The 18,602-nt window shown below is 39.5% G+C and overlaps 1 protein-coding gene across 3 annotated transcripts in view; it reads right to left on the reverse strand.

Annotated features, from left to right (window-relative positions):
- Positions 1-4,503: 4,503 nt before the first annotated feature.
- Positions 4,504-18,602, reverse strand: part of LOC144684646 (E3 ubiquitin-protein ligase rififylin-like) — an 81,344-nt gene continuing 67,245 nt past the window's right edge. For all 3 annotated transcript variants that reach the window (XM_078548709.1, XM_078548711.1, XM_078548710.1), the window contains 4 exons: positions 17,447-17,857; positions 16,766-16,831; positions 5,943-6,156; positions 4,504-4,989 (listed from right to left, as the gene is read on the reverse strand). In XM_078548709.1, coding sequence (XP_078404835.1) covers positions 4,808-4,989; positions 5,943-6,156; positions 16,766-16,831; positions 17,447-17,857 — 873 coding nt within the window. In that variant the 3' untranslated portion in view covers positions 4,504-4,807. The remainder of the gene's footprint in view (positions 4,990-5,942; positions 6,157-16,765; positions 16,832-17,446; positions 17,858-18,602) is intronic.

An 18,602-nucleotide genomic window follows, 5' to 3' on the forward strand; every position in this document is an offset into this window, starting at 1 on the left:
CCTGATAATACACTGATTTTTGATTTTCACAAATGCAAGGCATTTGTATTAGTACATTGAGCTACTTTTAGTATTAATTTCTGGTGAACAAATTAACATTACTAGATCAATTTCTAGCAAGATTTGGTTCGATGGTGAGTTCACTCTTCCTGTAGCTCAAAGCTATTCCCAGCCATCCATAGCTCTCCTCTAATGTAACAGGTCACTCAACCCAGAACCCTTTCATATTTATTGGCCAATCCAGAGTCCACAGCGTATGTCCAAACATAAGCATACTTCACAGACCTATGCTTACTAGCAGTGAATGATGTTGTAAAACAAGTGTACAACAGTTACAGGTTGCTCACTTTTTCTGCTCAAGAGTCATTTATAGGAAACATTGCTCTTTTGACAAAATCTTTCTTCATCCATTGATAGATTTTCAGTCAGTTTAAGTAACAGATTGTCAAAGATGAAAGCATGTGCCTCTCGTAATATATTTTGTTCTCACACTGGTTCGAATATACATCATGGGGCCTCCTAACCTTAGACTACTCACACAACTTCCAATACTTAATGATGGGTAGCACAACTTGATCAAAATATTTCTTCATTTTATACGTGAAAATAATACTCTAAGCAAATATGTCTGGAATTTTAGGAAAAGCATAGTTTTTTTTAAAAACCAGTACAGAACTGGTGAAATGTGATTGATCTGGAATGTTAACTCCGAGAATAAACTACAGTAGCAAGAAATATAAAAATAGACTGCATTAGCTTTAACAAGAATGTAAAAAAACAGATTAGTGCAAGTAAACCTGGGTCACTTAAGACAGAGACAGGTGAAGGGTTATCCACCTGAAACTTATTAACTCAGTTTCTCCCTCCGCTGATGCTGCCTGACCTGCTGAATATCTCCAGGATTTTCTGATTTTTTTTTGAGAACTGCCTGGCTGCTCAGCTGGCCTGGTGACTTCACTAACAGAGCATCCAAAACAGCTTTTAGGAAATGCTGTGGGGAATTGAGGGAGTGGCCAGCTTCAGAGTCACCGGATGTCAGGGCACAGTGCAGCCAGCTGGGGAATCTGTTATCACATGATTTCCAGGCTGGTTTGCAAATGAAGTTCCTGCTGTTCGTTAGGAGCCTCTTAGTGAATACACTGAGTTGGTAATGTCAGGCCTAAATTAAAAGAAAGAAAATTGGCTCAGACTATTCTTCTTTATAAAGGGAAGAGGTTATGGGATTAAACTCCTGAGACTTTTATCCCTTTAAGGGGATGTATCAATTCCCTATAAAGCAGCTGGGACTACAGAGCCAGAACTGATGCTTCTCTTTTTCCTTCTATCCTGTATAAAAAAAAGAACCCTTTCAGCTTCCCCAACTTTACTGAAAAATTGAAAGCAATATCTAAAACACTTCAAGCAACATTGAGCTTTTCACAGCTTCTACTTTTGGACTACAGAGGATGTCAGTTATGAAAAGGGAATAATAAGCCAATTCTCCCAAACAGCCTGTCAATTTTAAGAAGTCTATAAATCACAATCAGAATCTGTATCACTTAAAATATGTAAATCACATCATTAAGAAAAAAATGAAACAAATAAAGTACATACAGAGTCAGAAGAAGAAAAGGTAAATTCATGATGTTACATATACATTAATTCTTCAATTTGCAAAATGAACTTTAAATAAACTGAACCAGAGAGACTTCAGCGCAGGAAGGCTAATGATAAGCTGAACATACATGGAAGAAAAAATAATTTTGGTGTATAATCTTCCAATTAAGAATTAATAAAATTGAAAATCCACATTTATGGAGAAGACAATAGTGAATTTGAATTTTCAGTAGATTGCCCTTATCATGGTGTTTTATGCTGAGGCCATTCTGTGATATTATAGCAAAAAAATATTTTATTAGCAATTTAAAAAAAAGAAATTAAAAAAGCAGAGATAATCCAAATGTAAAAATGTCAGCTGACATAAATAACACACAACTAGATAAATCTGTAAACAGTACAGTTCACTCTAGTTGTAGAAGCTTCTGCAACTGGAAAGTACATTTAACTGTAGGAATTCCTTTTTCCAAAATACAGCCTTTACATAAATTACATTGACACAAGTATGATTACAAGATACTTAAATAAACTGGAGGTGAATTTCCTGGGGCTTCTGCCCACCATAACTTTGGCAGAAGGTAGAAGGATACCTGGTTTACACTTGTAAATGCCCAGTTACAGTAGAAGAGCAGGCGAAACCCTGAAGAAATCCACCCCCATCCATTATCTTATTATAAAGTCTTCACTCATCACCAGCACCTCAATCCAACCTCTCAGCAGCTCTTTTTAGGTTTCAGCAACATATAAGGAGAGGAAGGAAAGTGTTGGTTTGTGTGCATGTATAAAAGACAACCTTTGATGATTGATTGTCAACACCAAACACTACTGCCCTTCAGATTAGGCATACCACACATTAACACACTTAAGGAGCATTCACCTGATATGCTAAGATGGGCACAGAAAAAAAGTAAATAAAATATAAAGTGGGAAACCTAAAGGTAGTACAGTCTTCTTGATGTCAGGCAAGTTCAAGACAGCATTTGTGAATGAGAAGATAATTGTTTGATATATTTCTTCCCACGAAACTAAGCCATTGCTGCCATAATGGATGCAACACAAACAGGGCTTATTTGAGAGAGTGGTATAGTTTCCAACATTTAGTAACAATGGGAGATATGTTGTACAAAATACTCTTATTGGACACCTATGGTATTTGCTCATTTATTTTTGGGGTATGTGGAAGAGATGGTTGATGCTAATATATACTTATCCCAGGGTTTTGAAGTTTACAATATGAAAGGACTGATTTGAGGTGGAATTCACAAATCACAATTTGCAACATTCTGGTCTAAGGGCAACAAGGCTCTTCAAAGTTTGTAATGTAAACGCAACAACTAAGGCTTCAGTTGATCTACCTACCACATTAGTTACTGCTTTCAAGATACAAGTAGCACCATTTCAAATATAGGCATAATCAGTTCACACAGTTGAAACAATGTCTGTGCTAGAGAACAGGTTTAAAATGGATAGGGCACAGTTTGAGAAAAATGTGGCAGGAAACAGCTTTCAATCCTGAGAAAAAGTGGGAAACTGTAAACATGTCTCTGCAGATGGACAAAGGTTGCAATGCCCCATTATTAGAACAGTAACAGGTACAAAATAAGTAACAGATACAAAGGTTTAACAAATTGATTAGAATCCAAACATCAGTATACTAAAATATTTGCATGTTGAAAACTTAATTGGCAAAAGAAAAACACTAAACAGATAAGATTAATTCAAGGCACGACAGGTTTTAAAACTTGTCAATAAAATCCACTTCAAATAGTGCATTTGGTGTCATGAATTTTCTTTTGGTTGTGAGGGGGAAGGAAAAGATAAATAAAGATTTCTAGGGAAAAACGTTGGTATAAACTTAAGATCAGACAATGATTGTGTAGTACTGTCAAAAATGAAAAACCAGTACCAAACAGCGACAGAATGGGAAAAAAATACAAGGGTGTTGGCATCAACCACTCAATTTGGAATGACAGTGGGGAGAAACCACTCAATCTTAAACATTTTAACAGAATGTACGATGTTGCACTGCTTAACCTTTAACCTGCTTTATACTCCTGTAAACATTTGCATGCAGTTATTGCACTGTAGACACCAATGCAAAGTTAAAGATCAATAGACTGGATTTAAAAAGAAAAACTTGTGCTTACTTTTTAAATTGTACGTATCTACTGATCTTTAAGTATGTTCATTCAACCTATGCAGTGTAGAAAGCAGGATGATTCAGACAGCAGTGAACTGTATAAATTACATGGAGCCATGTTTAATTTGAAGGTTTGGAGCACAGTAAGATGAAGATGGTGCATTTTATCAACCCAATTTGACCTACATACATGTACCTGCTAGCCAAGGTCTGGTGTTCAAATGTACTTGGAAAAGCCTCGTGTTTGTAAGCTGTAATTTAGTTCAGTGGTTTTAGGTTTAAACAGTGAATTAAACAGACAAGTGGCAGAGCCAAGTTTGAGCTAGAACTGAAAGATCTTAATTTGTTCTACTCGCATTCTGACAATTAACATGATGGCCATTTACCAATACTTGCTCATTTTAGTGCAGCTTAATTTCTGCTCTTTAGTTTCCCACACACATTTCCATTGTATAATTTGCTGACCAACCCCCACCCCAAGTAACTACTAGTAAAAACAAATTGCACTATTTCTAAAGTGTCTGCAGTCATTCTAATAAACTTTGAATGATCGAAACATAAGTACAAAATCCTTCGAAAATACTAATTATCCGGAACAGAAACTAGCTTATATTTAATAATTTCCTTTTCTCCTGTGCCCCCAGCTTGCTTTTGAGTTGTCAACTCATCTCCAATTTTCAAAATTGGTCACATGTTAAAGTAGCTCAACACCACATGTTCTCCATGGAGTGCTACAAGACGAATGATTTTTAGCTTAATTTCTTTTTGGTTTGGGCTTTCTTGTACTTCTCTTTCTAATCCCATTTCTTTCATTCATTTTAACCTTCCTTTCTATAGTGGAAGTGTAGTTGTATGGACACCCTTTCAACATATCCAAGATGAATGATATATGTCTCATGTAAAACATTCTACACAATTAAATAGTGTTTTCATTGAGTGAACTAGAAATGTGTTAACTGACTTACTAGTAGTATTGGTGGGCAGATATGTTTAAATCAGCAGCCTGGGTCTGGGTTGTGAAAATGCACATCTCCAATTGATCCGATATGGTTTCACAGTAGTTGCAATTACTCAAGACTTGAAGACATGTACAGCCCGTATGACAAACTGCCTGCAGATGGGGCACTCACTCATGCGCTTCCCACACTTAGTACACGTGACCATATGGCCACACTCCAGCAGCACACAGTCAATTGGAGAGTCCATGCATATTTTACAGAGATTCTCATCAACACCTGATGGTTCATTCCCACCTATACAAAATAAAAAACAATCAATGCAAAATGCCACTATTATGATGCAGACAGTTATGCAATAAACTGGCTGAGGCCAAAAATATAAATTTTAATTTGCATATTCAAACTGAGAAAGCCAGTGCTGGAGAATGAAACACTTCCTATTTTTGATACTTGGCTCTCACCCATAGTCTCAACATTAACAAATTTACTGCCTGGGACAGGGGTGCAACTCTGCAATGTCCAAGCATGGAAGCAGAGTGCTACTTTGTCACCGATCTCAGTCTGTCGTACAATTTCGGTCTGTTGACCGATCACACTCACACTCGGATAATGTAACTCCAGCCAAAATATAGAGTAGGTTTTGCGTTTTTTGAGTACATCAAAGAGACTTTGCAATGCAGAAATTTCACCCAGGTTTACGCCTTGAGGTTCTGAGTTTGAAATCAGCCAACTTAATGGGATGAAAGTCTCATTTCTCTCTAAGGTTACAGGTCCGAAAGTGAAGTGAGTCCATATAGCTTTAACCTGCACAGAACAAAACTGATTGGCGTTAAGCATGCAGACCCACAGACTTGGTTCTGTTGGAAATGGAAAACTTACACTTGGACAGTGGTAGTACTTTTCTTCAGTTTATGTTAGGGCAAATGTTAGGATACTTTTGGTTTCTATCAAATTCAGGAAAACTTTTAAACAAAAATCAACATTCCAGCACCAACATTCCTTACTGTGCTGAGTGGTCTGTTTCTGTGCTGTAAATACTGTGGCACACTCTGTACTAATCCATACAAAGAACAATCTTAAGGGTCTCTTAAAAGCTACAAAGTGAAATTAATGCAGATTCTTACCACCTTCTGTTCTGGATTCAGAAACTGTCAAGGAAAAAAATTAGGAGAGAAAAAATATATCCCACACAATAGGATTAAATACCTAGTATGGTTATCTGATTCTATATATGGAACTTCTCTTACCCTGATTCTGAAGGTCCTTTTGTTCATTGTACAGTCTTGTCACTCTCTCCATTAGCTCCCACTTTTCACAACATCCCTTGTAATTTACAAAATTTCGTGCTAGTATTTCCTTTAGCTGACGCACTGTGAGAGCTTCAATATCTTCAATGCAAGTCAAGTCTGATAGAGAGGCTCGATGCCGGCCTGGGGCAACTATCTCCTCTGAATCGATGGACTAGGGCAAAGATCACCAAAACGGATAGTATTAGTGATTACAAACAGGTATAGTGTTTAGAGTATCATGCAAAAACCAATCATTTATTCCACACATTAGTTACAGGAAATACAGTAACAATGTAACACACCGATGCACTGCAATTTTACATATACTAAAAGGTCTTCAAAAACTTGACCAAACAAATTTGGCAGATGTCTTATTTGGGATGATAAAATTGATGAAAAAAAGTGTTTTCTTCCTATTCTTCTCAGAGCACGCTGAAAGAAAGTTAATCTTTCATTTCATCAAGGAGAGGAATGGACTTCACTTAAACCGGCTGGGATTGCTGTCCTATTGACTCAAGTAATTAGGGCGGTAGATTGGGCTTTATGCTAATACAGGTTCATGGAGGGTTCAGACAAGGGTAAATTTAATTTAATAATTACATTTCTAAAATAAGATTGGATAGAGATGGCAGTGCAGGAAGTATGCTACACATGAAGCATGTGGGAGTTTGTAGAGGACAGCACAATCCTAGGCAACCACATTTGAAATAAACATCTGCATCTTGGGGAACTTTGGCTCCCCAAGAGTTGTTGAGCTGGGGCCTGAGGTACAGACATTGCAGGGTATCAGGGAGGAGAGTTCCCGGCCATTTTGATCCAGGAGAGAGTCACATCCCTTAGGTTTGGTGGTGGTTTGGATTTGGTTAATGGTCAGGGGCAGGACGGCATGACTGTGATTTAGATAGGTAAGGGGACCACAGATGCAATGGTGGCAGAGGCTCAGCCTTCGTCCTTGTCCAACAGGTACTTGCTATTGGTACAGGTGAAAATAAAGACTTCAAGAAGGATGGGAAGATTGACTATGGTTTTATGGCATAGGAGGCTATTCGAGTCGGGGAGTGAAAAGGAATATATTTGTGTTAGGGACGGTATAGTCAGGGGATAGATATTAGTTCCTGCAGCCTAAGCTGAGAGTTCTGAAGGCCTGCTCAATGCCAGGGTTAAAGCCACATCCTTGTGGTTGGAAAGGAACTTAGAAGACCAGGAGGATCCAATTGTTATGGTCTACGTAGAAACCAATGACTTTTGTAGAACAAGTAATTGAGGTTCAATTGAGGGAGTTTGAGGAGCTAGTGTACAAATTAAAAAGAACTTCAAATGTTATAATCACTGTTAATAGCTGAGTTATGCAGAAATTGGAATGGATATAAATAGATTTGCGTTTAAATGTGTGGCTGAAAGAGTGCTGTGGGAGGCAGGGAATTTTAATTCACGGATCCTGGTACTGATACGAGGGTAAGAGTTGGGCTCTACATAAACTGGGCTGGGACCATGAACCTGGTAAATTGAATAACTAGGGTGATCAAGGGGGCTTTAAACAACTATGAGGGAGGGGAGATTCAGATGAGGGTAAATTTAGAAGTCTGTAAAGCCAAGGCCATAGAACATGTAGTATAAGGGTCTGGTACATACAGCGTTAATGTGGGACTGAGTGCAGTACTGCCCACACATTGACGTAAGAAGGCACATGACCCAGAGCCAGGGTCGGTCTAGAGATGGACAGAGATATGTAAAGACCTAAGATGGAGTCAGCTCCACACCTGTACCCTCTATCGTATATAGTTATGAGCTGTCAGTAGAGACTTCAACTTAATATACTCAAGACTATTAGCCTATTTTATGGTGCCCGAAGCAGGATCCTTCATGGTGGTAGCATCTGGATCAAAAACCCTTATCTTCACAAGAATACAGAAAAACTAAGAAAAAGGACACCTTCTATGGATTCTGAACTGAAACAAACTCCCAACTGAAGCTACAGACACGGAGAAAATTCGCCATAAAGAAAAAGCTCCAGAGAGAAAAGAGCCTGGAAGCAAAAAGGTACAAGTTTTACTCCAGCATAAAACCCCATTGAATTTCCCTTGGAAGGCCAGCTCCAGCAAGCAGAGTTCACAACCTGCAAGGGTGAGATAAATTTTTTTGTTAAATTCCAGGCTAGCCACTTCTGAGAAACCCCTTTTCAATCATTCAGAAGCTCCGTTTGAAAGGAACCCATCGCTGATCCTGATCTCCAACTCCAAGTCTCAACATGTGGCTTCCAAGTTCGGCAAAGAGAAGAGAAAATTAAATTAATAATTACTTTTGTCTATTTTGGGTACCTCATGATCGTTCGATTTTCCTAAAGTCCAAGCCTGTAGTTCTTTTCTAAACGTCCTGACTCGCAATGCTATATTGCTGATTAAATTAAGTCGGCAGCCAGCCGACCCATGCAGCCATTGCAGACCCTTCTTTGGGCAGAAATGTGCTGCTGCCATTTTGGAAAGCCTGCCAAAAGCCATCAAGTGCGGGAAGATCTATTGCTCGGCTGATAACAGTGGTGCCATCTTAGAAGTCTGTAATCTCTTAAAGCTGTATCCACACTTTAAAAAAATCTTCAAAATGGATCACAATTCCACACATCCAGCTCCACTGGGGTTAACGCATTGCTCAGACCAGTCACAGAATTGGAGTCTTTTGAGGGAAAGATTTTTAAGATACAACATTGCTATGGGCCTAAATTAAAAAATAAATCAACAGCAGAACAAGTCAATACACTTTACTCAATTCAGCCAATTGCAGATGACATCATTGCAGAAGCTATCGATGAGTTATCTGCCAAATTTGATGATGTTTTAAAATCTTTCGATGTTTATTTCGACCTGAGATCCAAAAAAATGCTGGAGAGCGCCAAATTTAATGAGCGAGTCCAACCTGTCAATTCATTCAAAAAAGATCACTACAGGCTGCCAGAGGGGTGTGAATATGGCGATTTAAAGTCTAAGGTCATCTGACACAAAATCGTGGTGGGTGTTGCAGACAATTCATTCCCTGACCTCCTACAAGCTAAAGGTGATCTTAGCCCGGACAAGACGATTCAGCTAGTGAGACTGAACTATGTGAACATACCAGAACCATGCTAAGGGGAGAGAACACGACTTGGGGCAGAAGCCAGCCCTCAGTCCACCATATCAGGTCACAGAAATGCAGGGACCATCCAAGTCAGGGAAAGCAGTTCCTGAACCACCCAGCAGAGCGACCTTGCCAGCGCTGCAGTGTGAAGCACCCTCATAGGGGAGATCAGTGTCCTGCGAGCACTGCCCAAGCAGTGCTTCCACTGCAACCGACAGGGACACTTTGGTAAACTGTGCAAGTTGAAAAAACAGCACCGCACAGATAGCCCAAAGATAATCCACAAGGGTGAGACCAAAAACCCTGAAGACATATAGCCATGTTCCTTGGGTGACACCAGAGAATGCAGCTCTTGACTTTGGAATGCTCAATCCTAGTAAATGATCATCAAACAAATTTTAAATTAGATTCAGGTGCCAGTGTGACCATCCTGTCAGACAAGGAACCATGGATCTAAGGCCTTTGGATTCGAAAGATGGACACTCCACTTTATGGAGCAGGGGGAGTTTGACTCCCTGTCTTCAGCAATGATCCTTGAACCACTGAGGTATGGCAACAAGCAGATTTTTGAGCTGAATCGGAATCAGCTTCCCTCTCTTCTCAGCAGGGATGCCTGCGTAACCCTTGATCTCCTCCAGATGGCAGAAGATGCCAAGACTACCACTGTCGTTAGCCAGCCAGAACAGCACAGTCCTGAGTCCTCAAACACTAAAGAGTATTCAGACTCTGATTTCACCTGCAATCTCTCTTCTCTTTTTGTGGAGCAGGTTTGTACATCATCATTCCAGGTCTGGGTAAATCCCCTATGGTTAGACCAACCTACCGCACAAGAGATTACCATAGCACCTCTGGTGGAAGAGGTACCAGAGAAGGATCAACAATCTGAGAAGCCTCTACCTCCAACTACGATGATGGTACAGTTGGGAGACAAACCAACCACTGTGCACACACAGCATCTTCTAGCTAGCGTCCCAGAAGCACAGTCTCACACCATCAACAACAAATGACAGAGGTAAGCACGCTATTCAATCTTCTTGCCTCAGCCTCAGAGAGCTTCCTGATGGCCCAAACAGAAAAAGAAGGAAAGGCACCATTTCCATCCACCCCGTAAGAAATGGTCAAGAGTAACAGCAACCATGCACCTTCAAACCAACTAGACCAACCAGGCATGGTTTAACATCAAGCAATGGAAGAAATGGATGAAACCATATCCAGATGCCAGTCCAACTTCCAAGCTAACAAGAACCAGAACCACTAGAGCCTACCATTCTCCAGAAAGAACAGGAAACGAGATGTGGAAGGGTTATAGGGCCTCCAGGCTGCCTGAACCTCTAACTTCAAGGACTTGAAGGGGGAGATGTAATCGCAATAATGTTGGAATGGTATTAAGGTTTTAACAATAAGGTAAATGCACAAGACTTATAACAATGTAAGACTTGAAGTAAACTAAAATAACTCTATATCCATGGGATAAAGACTTGGGAGATGTAGTAGTAGGGTCTAGTACATACAGGGTTAATGTGGGACTGAGTACAGTACCGCCTACACAGTCACATAAGAAGGCACATGACCCATGTTTAGAGATGAACAGGGATGTATGAAGGGTGGAGTCAGCTCAATACCTGTACCATCTACAGTATATATGTACATAGTTATGAGCTGTTAATAAAGACTTGCTGTCAATATACACAAGATTTAGCCTACTTCATGGTGTCCGAAATTGGATTCTTCTGAACAGAGTAGCAATTTAGCTAGAATTAGTCAGTGTTAGGAAGAGATGAAATTTAATAACATTAATATGGCATTAGTGACCAAGGCCACATCAGGGAAAAATAGCAGCAAGTTAAAATTAAAGATGCTATACCTGAATGCACAAAGCAATCGTAACAAGATTCTTTTTTAAAAGATGAGTTCATGGGATGTGGGCATCACTGACTAGGCCAGCATTTACTGCTCATAATTGTCTTTGAAGCTGGTGGTTAGCTGCCTGCTTGAACCTCTGCAATCCACGCGGTGTAGGAACACCCAGAGTGCTGTTAAGAAGGGAGTTCCAGGATTTTGACCCAGCAACAGTGAAGGAATAGTGATATAGTTCCAAGTCAGGATGTTATTTGTCTTGGAGGGGAGCTTCCAGGCAGTGGTGTTCCAATACATCTGCTGCCCTTGTCCTATTTGGTCATGGGTTTGGGAGGTGATGTCTAAGGAGACTAGGTGAGTTGCTACAGTACATCTTGTAGATAGTACATACCGCAGCCAGTGCATTGATGCTGGAGGGAGTGAATGTCGAAGGTGGTGGACGGAGTGCCAATCAAGACAGATAAATGAATGGCACAAATAGAGATAAATGGGTTTAGCCATTACTGAGATGTTGTTGCAGGGTAACCAAGGCTGGGAACTAAATATTCCAGGGCACATGACTTCTAGAAAAGATAGGCAAAATGGAAAAGGATATTGGATAGCCCTAATAGTAAAGGATGAGATAAACAGCTGAGAGTGGCTGAAGACAAAAAGGTCTAAAATTTTTTTGTGATAGGGAATCATGTAATTATCGTACTTTTTATGATGTGTAGTGAAATGCAAATGCTTCTAGGCCATTTCAAATGGGCGGAATTATTAGGCTTCAAGTGGGTAGTCTTTCCCTTGTTTACCTTCTATTACTGTCAAGACTGTGGACCAATGTATTTGTAACAAACCACCAAAGTGACCTCAGCATTTTAGCATTCAATGCAGTCAGTGCATATAATACAGGATGAAGTCTATACTAACAACAGAATTACATATGCTGGATTATGTATATGCAAAGTGAAGTAAAGGACTATGGCAGTTCGTCACAAACTATTTTCCAATGTGGCCCCATTTTAACTCATCGCCACCTTCAAGGGCAGTCAGGGATGGGCAACAAAGGCTAGCCTTGCCAGCTATGACCACATACCATGAATGATTATATATATAAAAAATAACTTTTGAAAATTAACATAACCTCACATGCCAACAAAAACAAAACAGCAATAATATGGCACAGTAAATTTGGTATGTTATTATTAAAGTTTGCATATTATAGATCAACTTATAATAATTCATCATGTAAATATGAAAACCTGTAAATCTGTGTTTTTAAAATACTTAGTCAAAATGTTATTATTTTATGTACTCGTGTAGGTTTCAGCCAATCCATTCTGACAGAAGACTAAGTGAAGCTTCTCTCTCACCACGTCCACACACACACTCATGCCCTACCTCCCATCAACACTCAGCACCCCACACTCAACCCTTCCCACCCTCTCCACCCACCCCCACTCACTCAACTCCTCCTCTTTCTCCACTTTTCTCCCTACCTGGATTTATCCACTTTGCCCAGATGTGTGGGAGCTGGAGTGGAAAAGCAGGGATAATAATAATGGATCAAATGGGAACATTTTATAAATTAGACTCAAAATCTAAATCTTTGTAAAACATTGATTGATGTTGAGCTGTCAGGGCCCAAACTCCAGGCCTGGAATTTCACACCTCCCCAACAGGCGGGCCAGGGAGTGCGACCTATTCCATCACTGGACGTTTGGGAAGGGGCAAGATTCCAAGTAGGCTGAGCAAGAGGCAGTGCAAAGTGACAACCGCTGCCCAGGGCAGTATATGGTTGAGACCAGTTCTGGCTGGAATCTCCCTCCCTCCTGGATCCAGAGCCAGAACCTGAAGTCAAGCCAGACCTGCTGAGTTTTTCCAGGTATTTTTGTTTTTGTTTTGGATTTCCAGCATCCGCAGTTTTTTGCTTTTATCTGAAGTCGAGCAGTTAGTTGTGGTTAGGTTGGGGCCGAGTCGCTCCATCAAAAACAGGACCTCAGATTGGGCAAGATGATCCAGCCATCCTTTGCCAGTGGCAGTAACTCCAACAGCAGAGGCAACCCAGCACAGGAGAAGAGTCGCAGAGACTCAAAACGTTGACTCTGTTTCTCTCTCCACAGATGCTGTCAGACCTGCTGAGTTTCTCCAGCATTTTCTGTTTTTATTATAGGACAGTGCTCTGCAGGCTGCACATGGGAGCAGCTGCTACTGGGGGCACGGCCTCTACATTTCCCAATCACAGAAAGAGTCAGATTGGTGGCAGATTAAAGAGAGGGGAGGGTGGAAAAAGATTTAAAAGGGCAGAATTTCATGATCCAAAAGGCAGAATTTCATGATCCAAAAGTCAGAATTTTGCCAAACAGCGGAAACTTCTCATCCCTAGATAAAGGCAGTAGATAAAGGATCTCAACCAAGAAAATCAGAATGTCAAACCAGTTTGGATGGAGCTATAAAATTACAGAGGATGGAAAACAGTAGTGGGTGTAATTTATAGGCCTTCTAAAAATAATCAGTCTTGGACAGAGCATATTTTAGGAAATTAGAGGAGCATATGCCAAGGAAAATGCAATATTCCTGGGGGCTTTAATCTTTTTGCAAGGTGAGCAAATCAAATAGGCAAAAGTAGTTTGGAGAAGAAGTTCATGAAATATATTTGAAACAATTTTCTGGAACAATTCAGGGAACAGTAACATGCAATAAGACAGGGGTAATTAAGAGCGCCATAGTAAAAGGTTCTCTGGGGAGCAATTTCTAATTTGCCAACTACTGAGGCTAGGCTGGCTGGTCTGTATTACTTCAGCTACCCCTTCCTTCATTTTTAAACAACATGGTACAGCAACGCCTGCAGTCAGAGAGGATTGGAAAATGATAGTCTGAGCCTTCTTTATTTCTTTCACTTGTTTCTCCTAGCAGCCTGGGATAAATTTCATCCAGGCTTGGTAATTTATCTACTTCTAAGGATACTAAACTCCTCAATATTTCCTCCCTCACTATGTTTATTTCATCCAATATTTCATCTCCCTCAACTACAATTTCTGCTTCATCCCACTCATTATTCAGAACCATGCCCACATCTTCTGCCTCCACACATACGTTACATTTTTAGTCTTTAACCAGCCCCACTCTTTCCTAAGTTATCCTCTTCCTCTTCATGTATTTATAAAATGTCATTGGGTTCTCCTGGATTTTAGTTGCCAATATTTTTCATATCTCCTCTTTGCTTTTTTAATTTCACTTTGCATTTTCTATACTCCTCTGGACTCTCTGCAGTATTGAGCTCTTGATATCGGGCATAAGCTTTCTTTTTTTGCTTGATCCTACTTTGTATGCTCTTTGACATGCAGGGTGGGTCTAGATTTGAGAGTCCCACCCTTTTTCTTCATGGGAACATATTTGTTTTGAACCTTCTCCTTGAACGTCTCCCATTGTGCTGACACAAATTTACCTTCAAGTAGCTGTTTCCAGTCCACTGTTGCCAAAATCACATTGCGACATAGTAAAATTGGTCTTTCTTCAATTTAAAACTTTTACTCTTGGTCTAGCTTAATCCTTCCCCATAATTATCCAAATCTAACTGAATTAGGATCACTACCACTAAAATGCTCCCCTACTTTCCACTGGCTCCAAATTATTCCCTAAAACAAGTCCAGAACTGTCCCTTCTCTCGTAGGGCTTGCTGTATACTGGCTAAAAACTTCTCCTGCACATATTTTAAGAATTCTGTGCCAACTGTATGTTTAACACTAAATCTATACCAGTTAACACTTGGTAGTTGAAATCCCTTATTACTGCCCTTTTCAGCAATTTTCTACATTTTTTGCTCTTCTATCTCCCTCTGTTTGGAGGTCTGTATAGGATACTGCCAGCAGTGTGATTTTCCCATTTTTATTCCTCAGTTCAATCAACATATCTTCATTTGATGATCCTTCTAGTAAATCAACCCTCCTCATTGCTGTGATTGCTTCTTTAATCAACACTTTTAATCCCTCTCTCTATCCTGTCTGAAAGCCCCATTACCAAGAATTTTGAGCTTCCATTCCTATCCTTTAAGCCACTTTAAAATTGTGGAATTAGATTTTTAAAAAATAACCGTAGATAAGCAATGCAAACATTTAAAAGAGATAATTTGTTGTTCTCAATAAATACATTCCCTTGAGGAATAAAAATTCCATTAGAAGTTAAGGATAAAATTAGATCAAAAGACGACTCTTACAATGTTGCCAAAACTAGATTTTAGGGTACTAGAAACCTGCAAAAAAACCAAGAAATTGATAAAGAGCACAAAAATAAAGTGAATATAAACTAGCAAAAATATATAGAGTAAAAACAAATTGTAAGAGTGCTAACAAGAATGTAAAAGGGAAGAGACTAATGCAAGCAAATATGGGTCACTTAAGGCAGTGACAGATGAAAGGTTATCGACCTGAAATGATAACACTGTTTCTCTCTCCATAGATGCTGCCTGACCTGTTGAGTATTTCCAACATTTTCTGTTTTTTTTTTACAGAAGAAATTATAATGGGGAATAAAGTAGCATTTTAAAAATATTTTCTGTCTGTCTTTCTGTCTTCACATTAGAGGACACAAGAAGCATACTGCAAATTGTGGGGAATGAAAAGTCTAATGAGAGTGAGAAACTTAAATGTAATTGGGGAGAATTTTTCCTATGGCGGGCGGGCTGGGCAGGAACGGGTGTGGAGCAGATTGCTGCCTGTGATTGGCTGCGCGCCGCCATTTTATGCAGGCAGGCCAATTAAGGCCCGCCCAGCGTAACGTGCAGCCAGTAGCGCTCAGCATTACCTGTGTGTATGTGTGTGTGTGTAGGGCGGGGAGAGGAGAGAAAGGGGGGAGACAGCCTGTGCTCTTTCACGCATAGCCAAGAGTGCAGCAATCACTCAGGGAGATTGAATGGATTGGAAAACTTTTGAATAAGTAAAAATTTATTTAAACATGCCCTTTCATGTTTCATGTGACAGTGTCACATGAGCTGGGACATGTTTGTGAAGTTAGGGAAATTTATTTATTTTATTAAAAGCTTCAGGAAACCTCATCCCGCCCGTGGATAAGGTTTCCTGAAAAATGCAAAGGCTGCTTGGGCTCTTGCAGCTTTCTTAACAAGTTTAAGTACTTTTTAATGGCCATAATTGGCCATTGACAGTTTGACAGGTACGCAGCTGCCTTTGGTGCGCGCCCGCCGAACAAAATATCGAAATGTCGTGCGATGACGTCTGGACACACGCCTGGCTGTCATCACGCATCATTTTACACATCAGCGTGTCGGGCCTGCCCCTGCACGCCAACCAGAAGAATTAGCTCATTAATATTGAAGAAAAGTACTGGAAAAAAATAATGGGTCTGAAAACTGACAAATCCCCTGGACCTAATGGCCTACATCCTAGGGTTTTAAAGAGATAACTACAAAGATAGTGGATTGATTTTGATCTTCCAAAATCGTCTAGATTCTAGGACCATTCTCATGGATTGGAAGGTAGCAATATGCACCCACAATTCAAGAGTCACAACTGTGAGAAAATGATTAGCTCAGGATGATTGGAATTTTAAGAGTTGCCCAAGTTTAAATCCTAGAGCAGTTTTAGAATAGCATTGAAATAATGCTCTGTGAAGAACTGGTCTGTGGGACTGAGTATTATTGACCCCACTCAATAAAACAGGCTACTTTTGATTGAAAATATGATCAACACAGTACACTCAGCACATTACTGATCGCTTAGGAAAACTGGCCACAAATCTGCTGGCCTGCAACTGTGTCATTTATAAAATTCTAGAAACAAGAAAGACTAGTGTGGCACACCAAGAATGAAGATGTAACACACCTCAGTCTCATCCTCTATTTGTGACACAGGCTCGTTTGGATTCTCTTCCGTCACTTCTGCATTCAACTGTGTATGTAAAGATGAGAAATTGCATTACACTCATATTTCAGCACGGTCAATAAAATGAAAACTAAATTGATTAAGATTAAAGCTCATAACTAATACTGAAAGATTATACAAGTGACCACAAATCATTTGTAATTGGAGTTCATTATAATTCCAGTATTTTTCAATTTCTATGCAAACAGCACAAACCATTCATAATGATCTACATCACTTGACTCATGCTGTTTGCGTAGACTGCTTTACAGGTTTACCAGTAAACCTAACACAGTACTATTAACTGTTATAAACAAAGGAAGTTTTTAATTTCCATATTGGAAGACAAACCGGAAATAATACATGCAAATGATTAAATTCCTTTTTGCAACTATAAACTTTAAGAAATTAGTGAATTTGGTTTGTGTATACATCTTCATTGCTCAGTTCTGTGCTGCATTTAATAGGTTAATAATTTATTCACAAGACAGTCAAGTGGCCAATATGACTTAATTCTCATTTCTTCTTCCTACCACTGATACAGAATTAAAGTTCAACACAGGTCCATAACTTTTTTTAAAAATTCTGCATGTCTACCATACAGTTTTTTGAGATTTATAAATTACATATACAGATATATACCAGGTTTTCTTCTCGAGACTGTCCTGGGCTACTTGGGCTGGTTGCTCCATATGGTGGTGGAGCATCCTGTGAGGTAGATGCTGTTGTCCCCGGGTGGATATTTGGTATGAAGTACTGTTGCTCAGGCACATCCATCCTATAAACAGGGATATGCACATGAGGGGTTGGGGCAGATGGAGGTCGCTGTCCCAGTACTAGATCTACTAGGTCCGACTTCTCTCTGCACATCTCCATTGAAATTTCATGTAGTTGTAGGTAATCACGCAAGTCTTTCACTTTCATTTTCATTAGCTCTCCTCGTTCAAAGTCAGTGGCACGGAATCTCTGGCAAGTGTGGCACATTTTAGGATTGTTCTCAGGTTGGACCGAACAGGCTGTGCAGAAATTCTTCTTACAGTCCACACATACATGCTGTAATGAGAAGAAGTGTTAATGGCACTGTGTATCATTCAACTTTGAACATTAAATTAACACAGAGTTCCTACTTGACTTACTGTGGTCATTTCTTCTTTCTCCTAAGTTAAGCAATTTTTTAAAACAAACATTAAACCAGCATTTCTCAGAATTGTTCCAAATCACAACCATAATAGTTGATCTCCCATGAGATTGCTCATAGTAAATTTTTGCAGGAATATGCCATTTAATTCACAATATATTGTTCCATTTTTCAGCTGTTCCCTTTTCTAACAAACTAGGAAAACATATGTTCAGATAATTTACAGTAACATTGTTTTGAAGCATAGTTGTAAACTGGAATTTGCTCATCTGTTTCTGGCTGGACATTAGAAATGCAGGTCAGAACAACCAGCATTTTAAGATTGTTTTGCATCTGTGGAAAAACATGACACATGTAGCAAAACATGACATTTGTAATATGGCATCTGTGCATATAGAAATGCTGTTTTTGATATAATACTTAGATTTTCCATGGCATTGCTAATGCCAAGAAAGATATTTCATTGCCTTATAGGGACAGGAGTATTATAACTATGTAACTATGTAATGCATTTTGCATTATCTTGTTGGCAAAGTAAAACAGTATACTTTCAAGAACATAGATACAACAGCTGCTGAGTAAACATTGAGAGAGTTTATTCAGAGTTTAATTGCCAACCAGACTGCAGGTCAGAACCCCGGCTTTAAATTTAGTTGGTTA

The sequence above is a fragment of the Cetorhinus maximus genome, chromosome 9, assembly GCF_964194155.1.
Source record: "Cetorhinus maximus chromosome 9, sCetMax3.hap1.1, whole genome shotgun sequence".
NCBI lineage: Eukaryota > Metazoa > Chordata > Chondrichthyes > Lamniformes > Cetorhinidae > Cetorhinus > Cetorhinus maximus.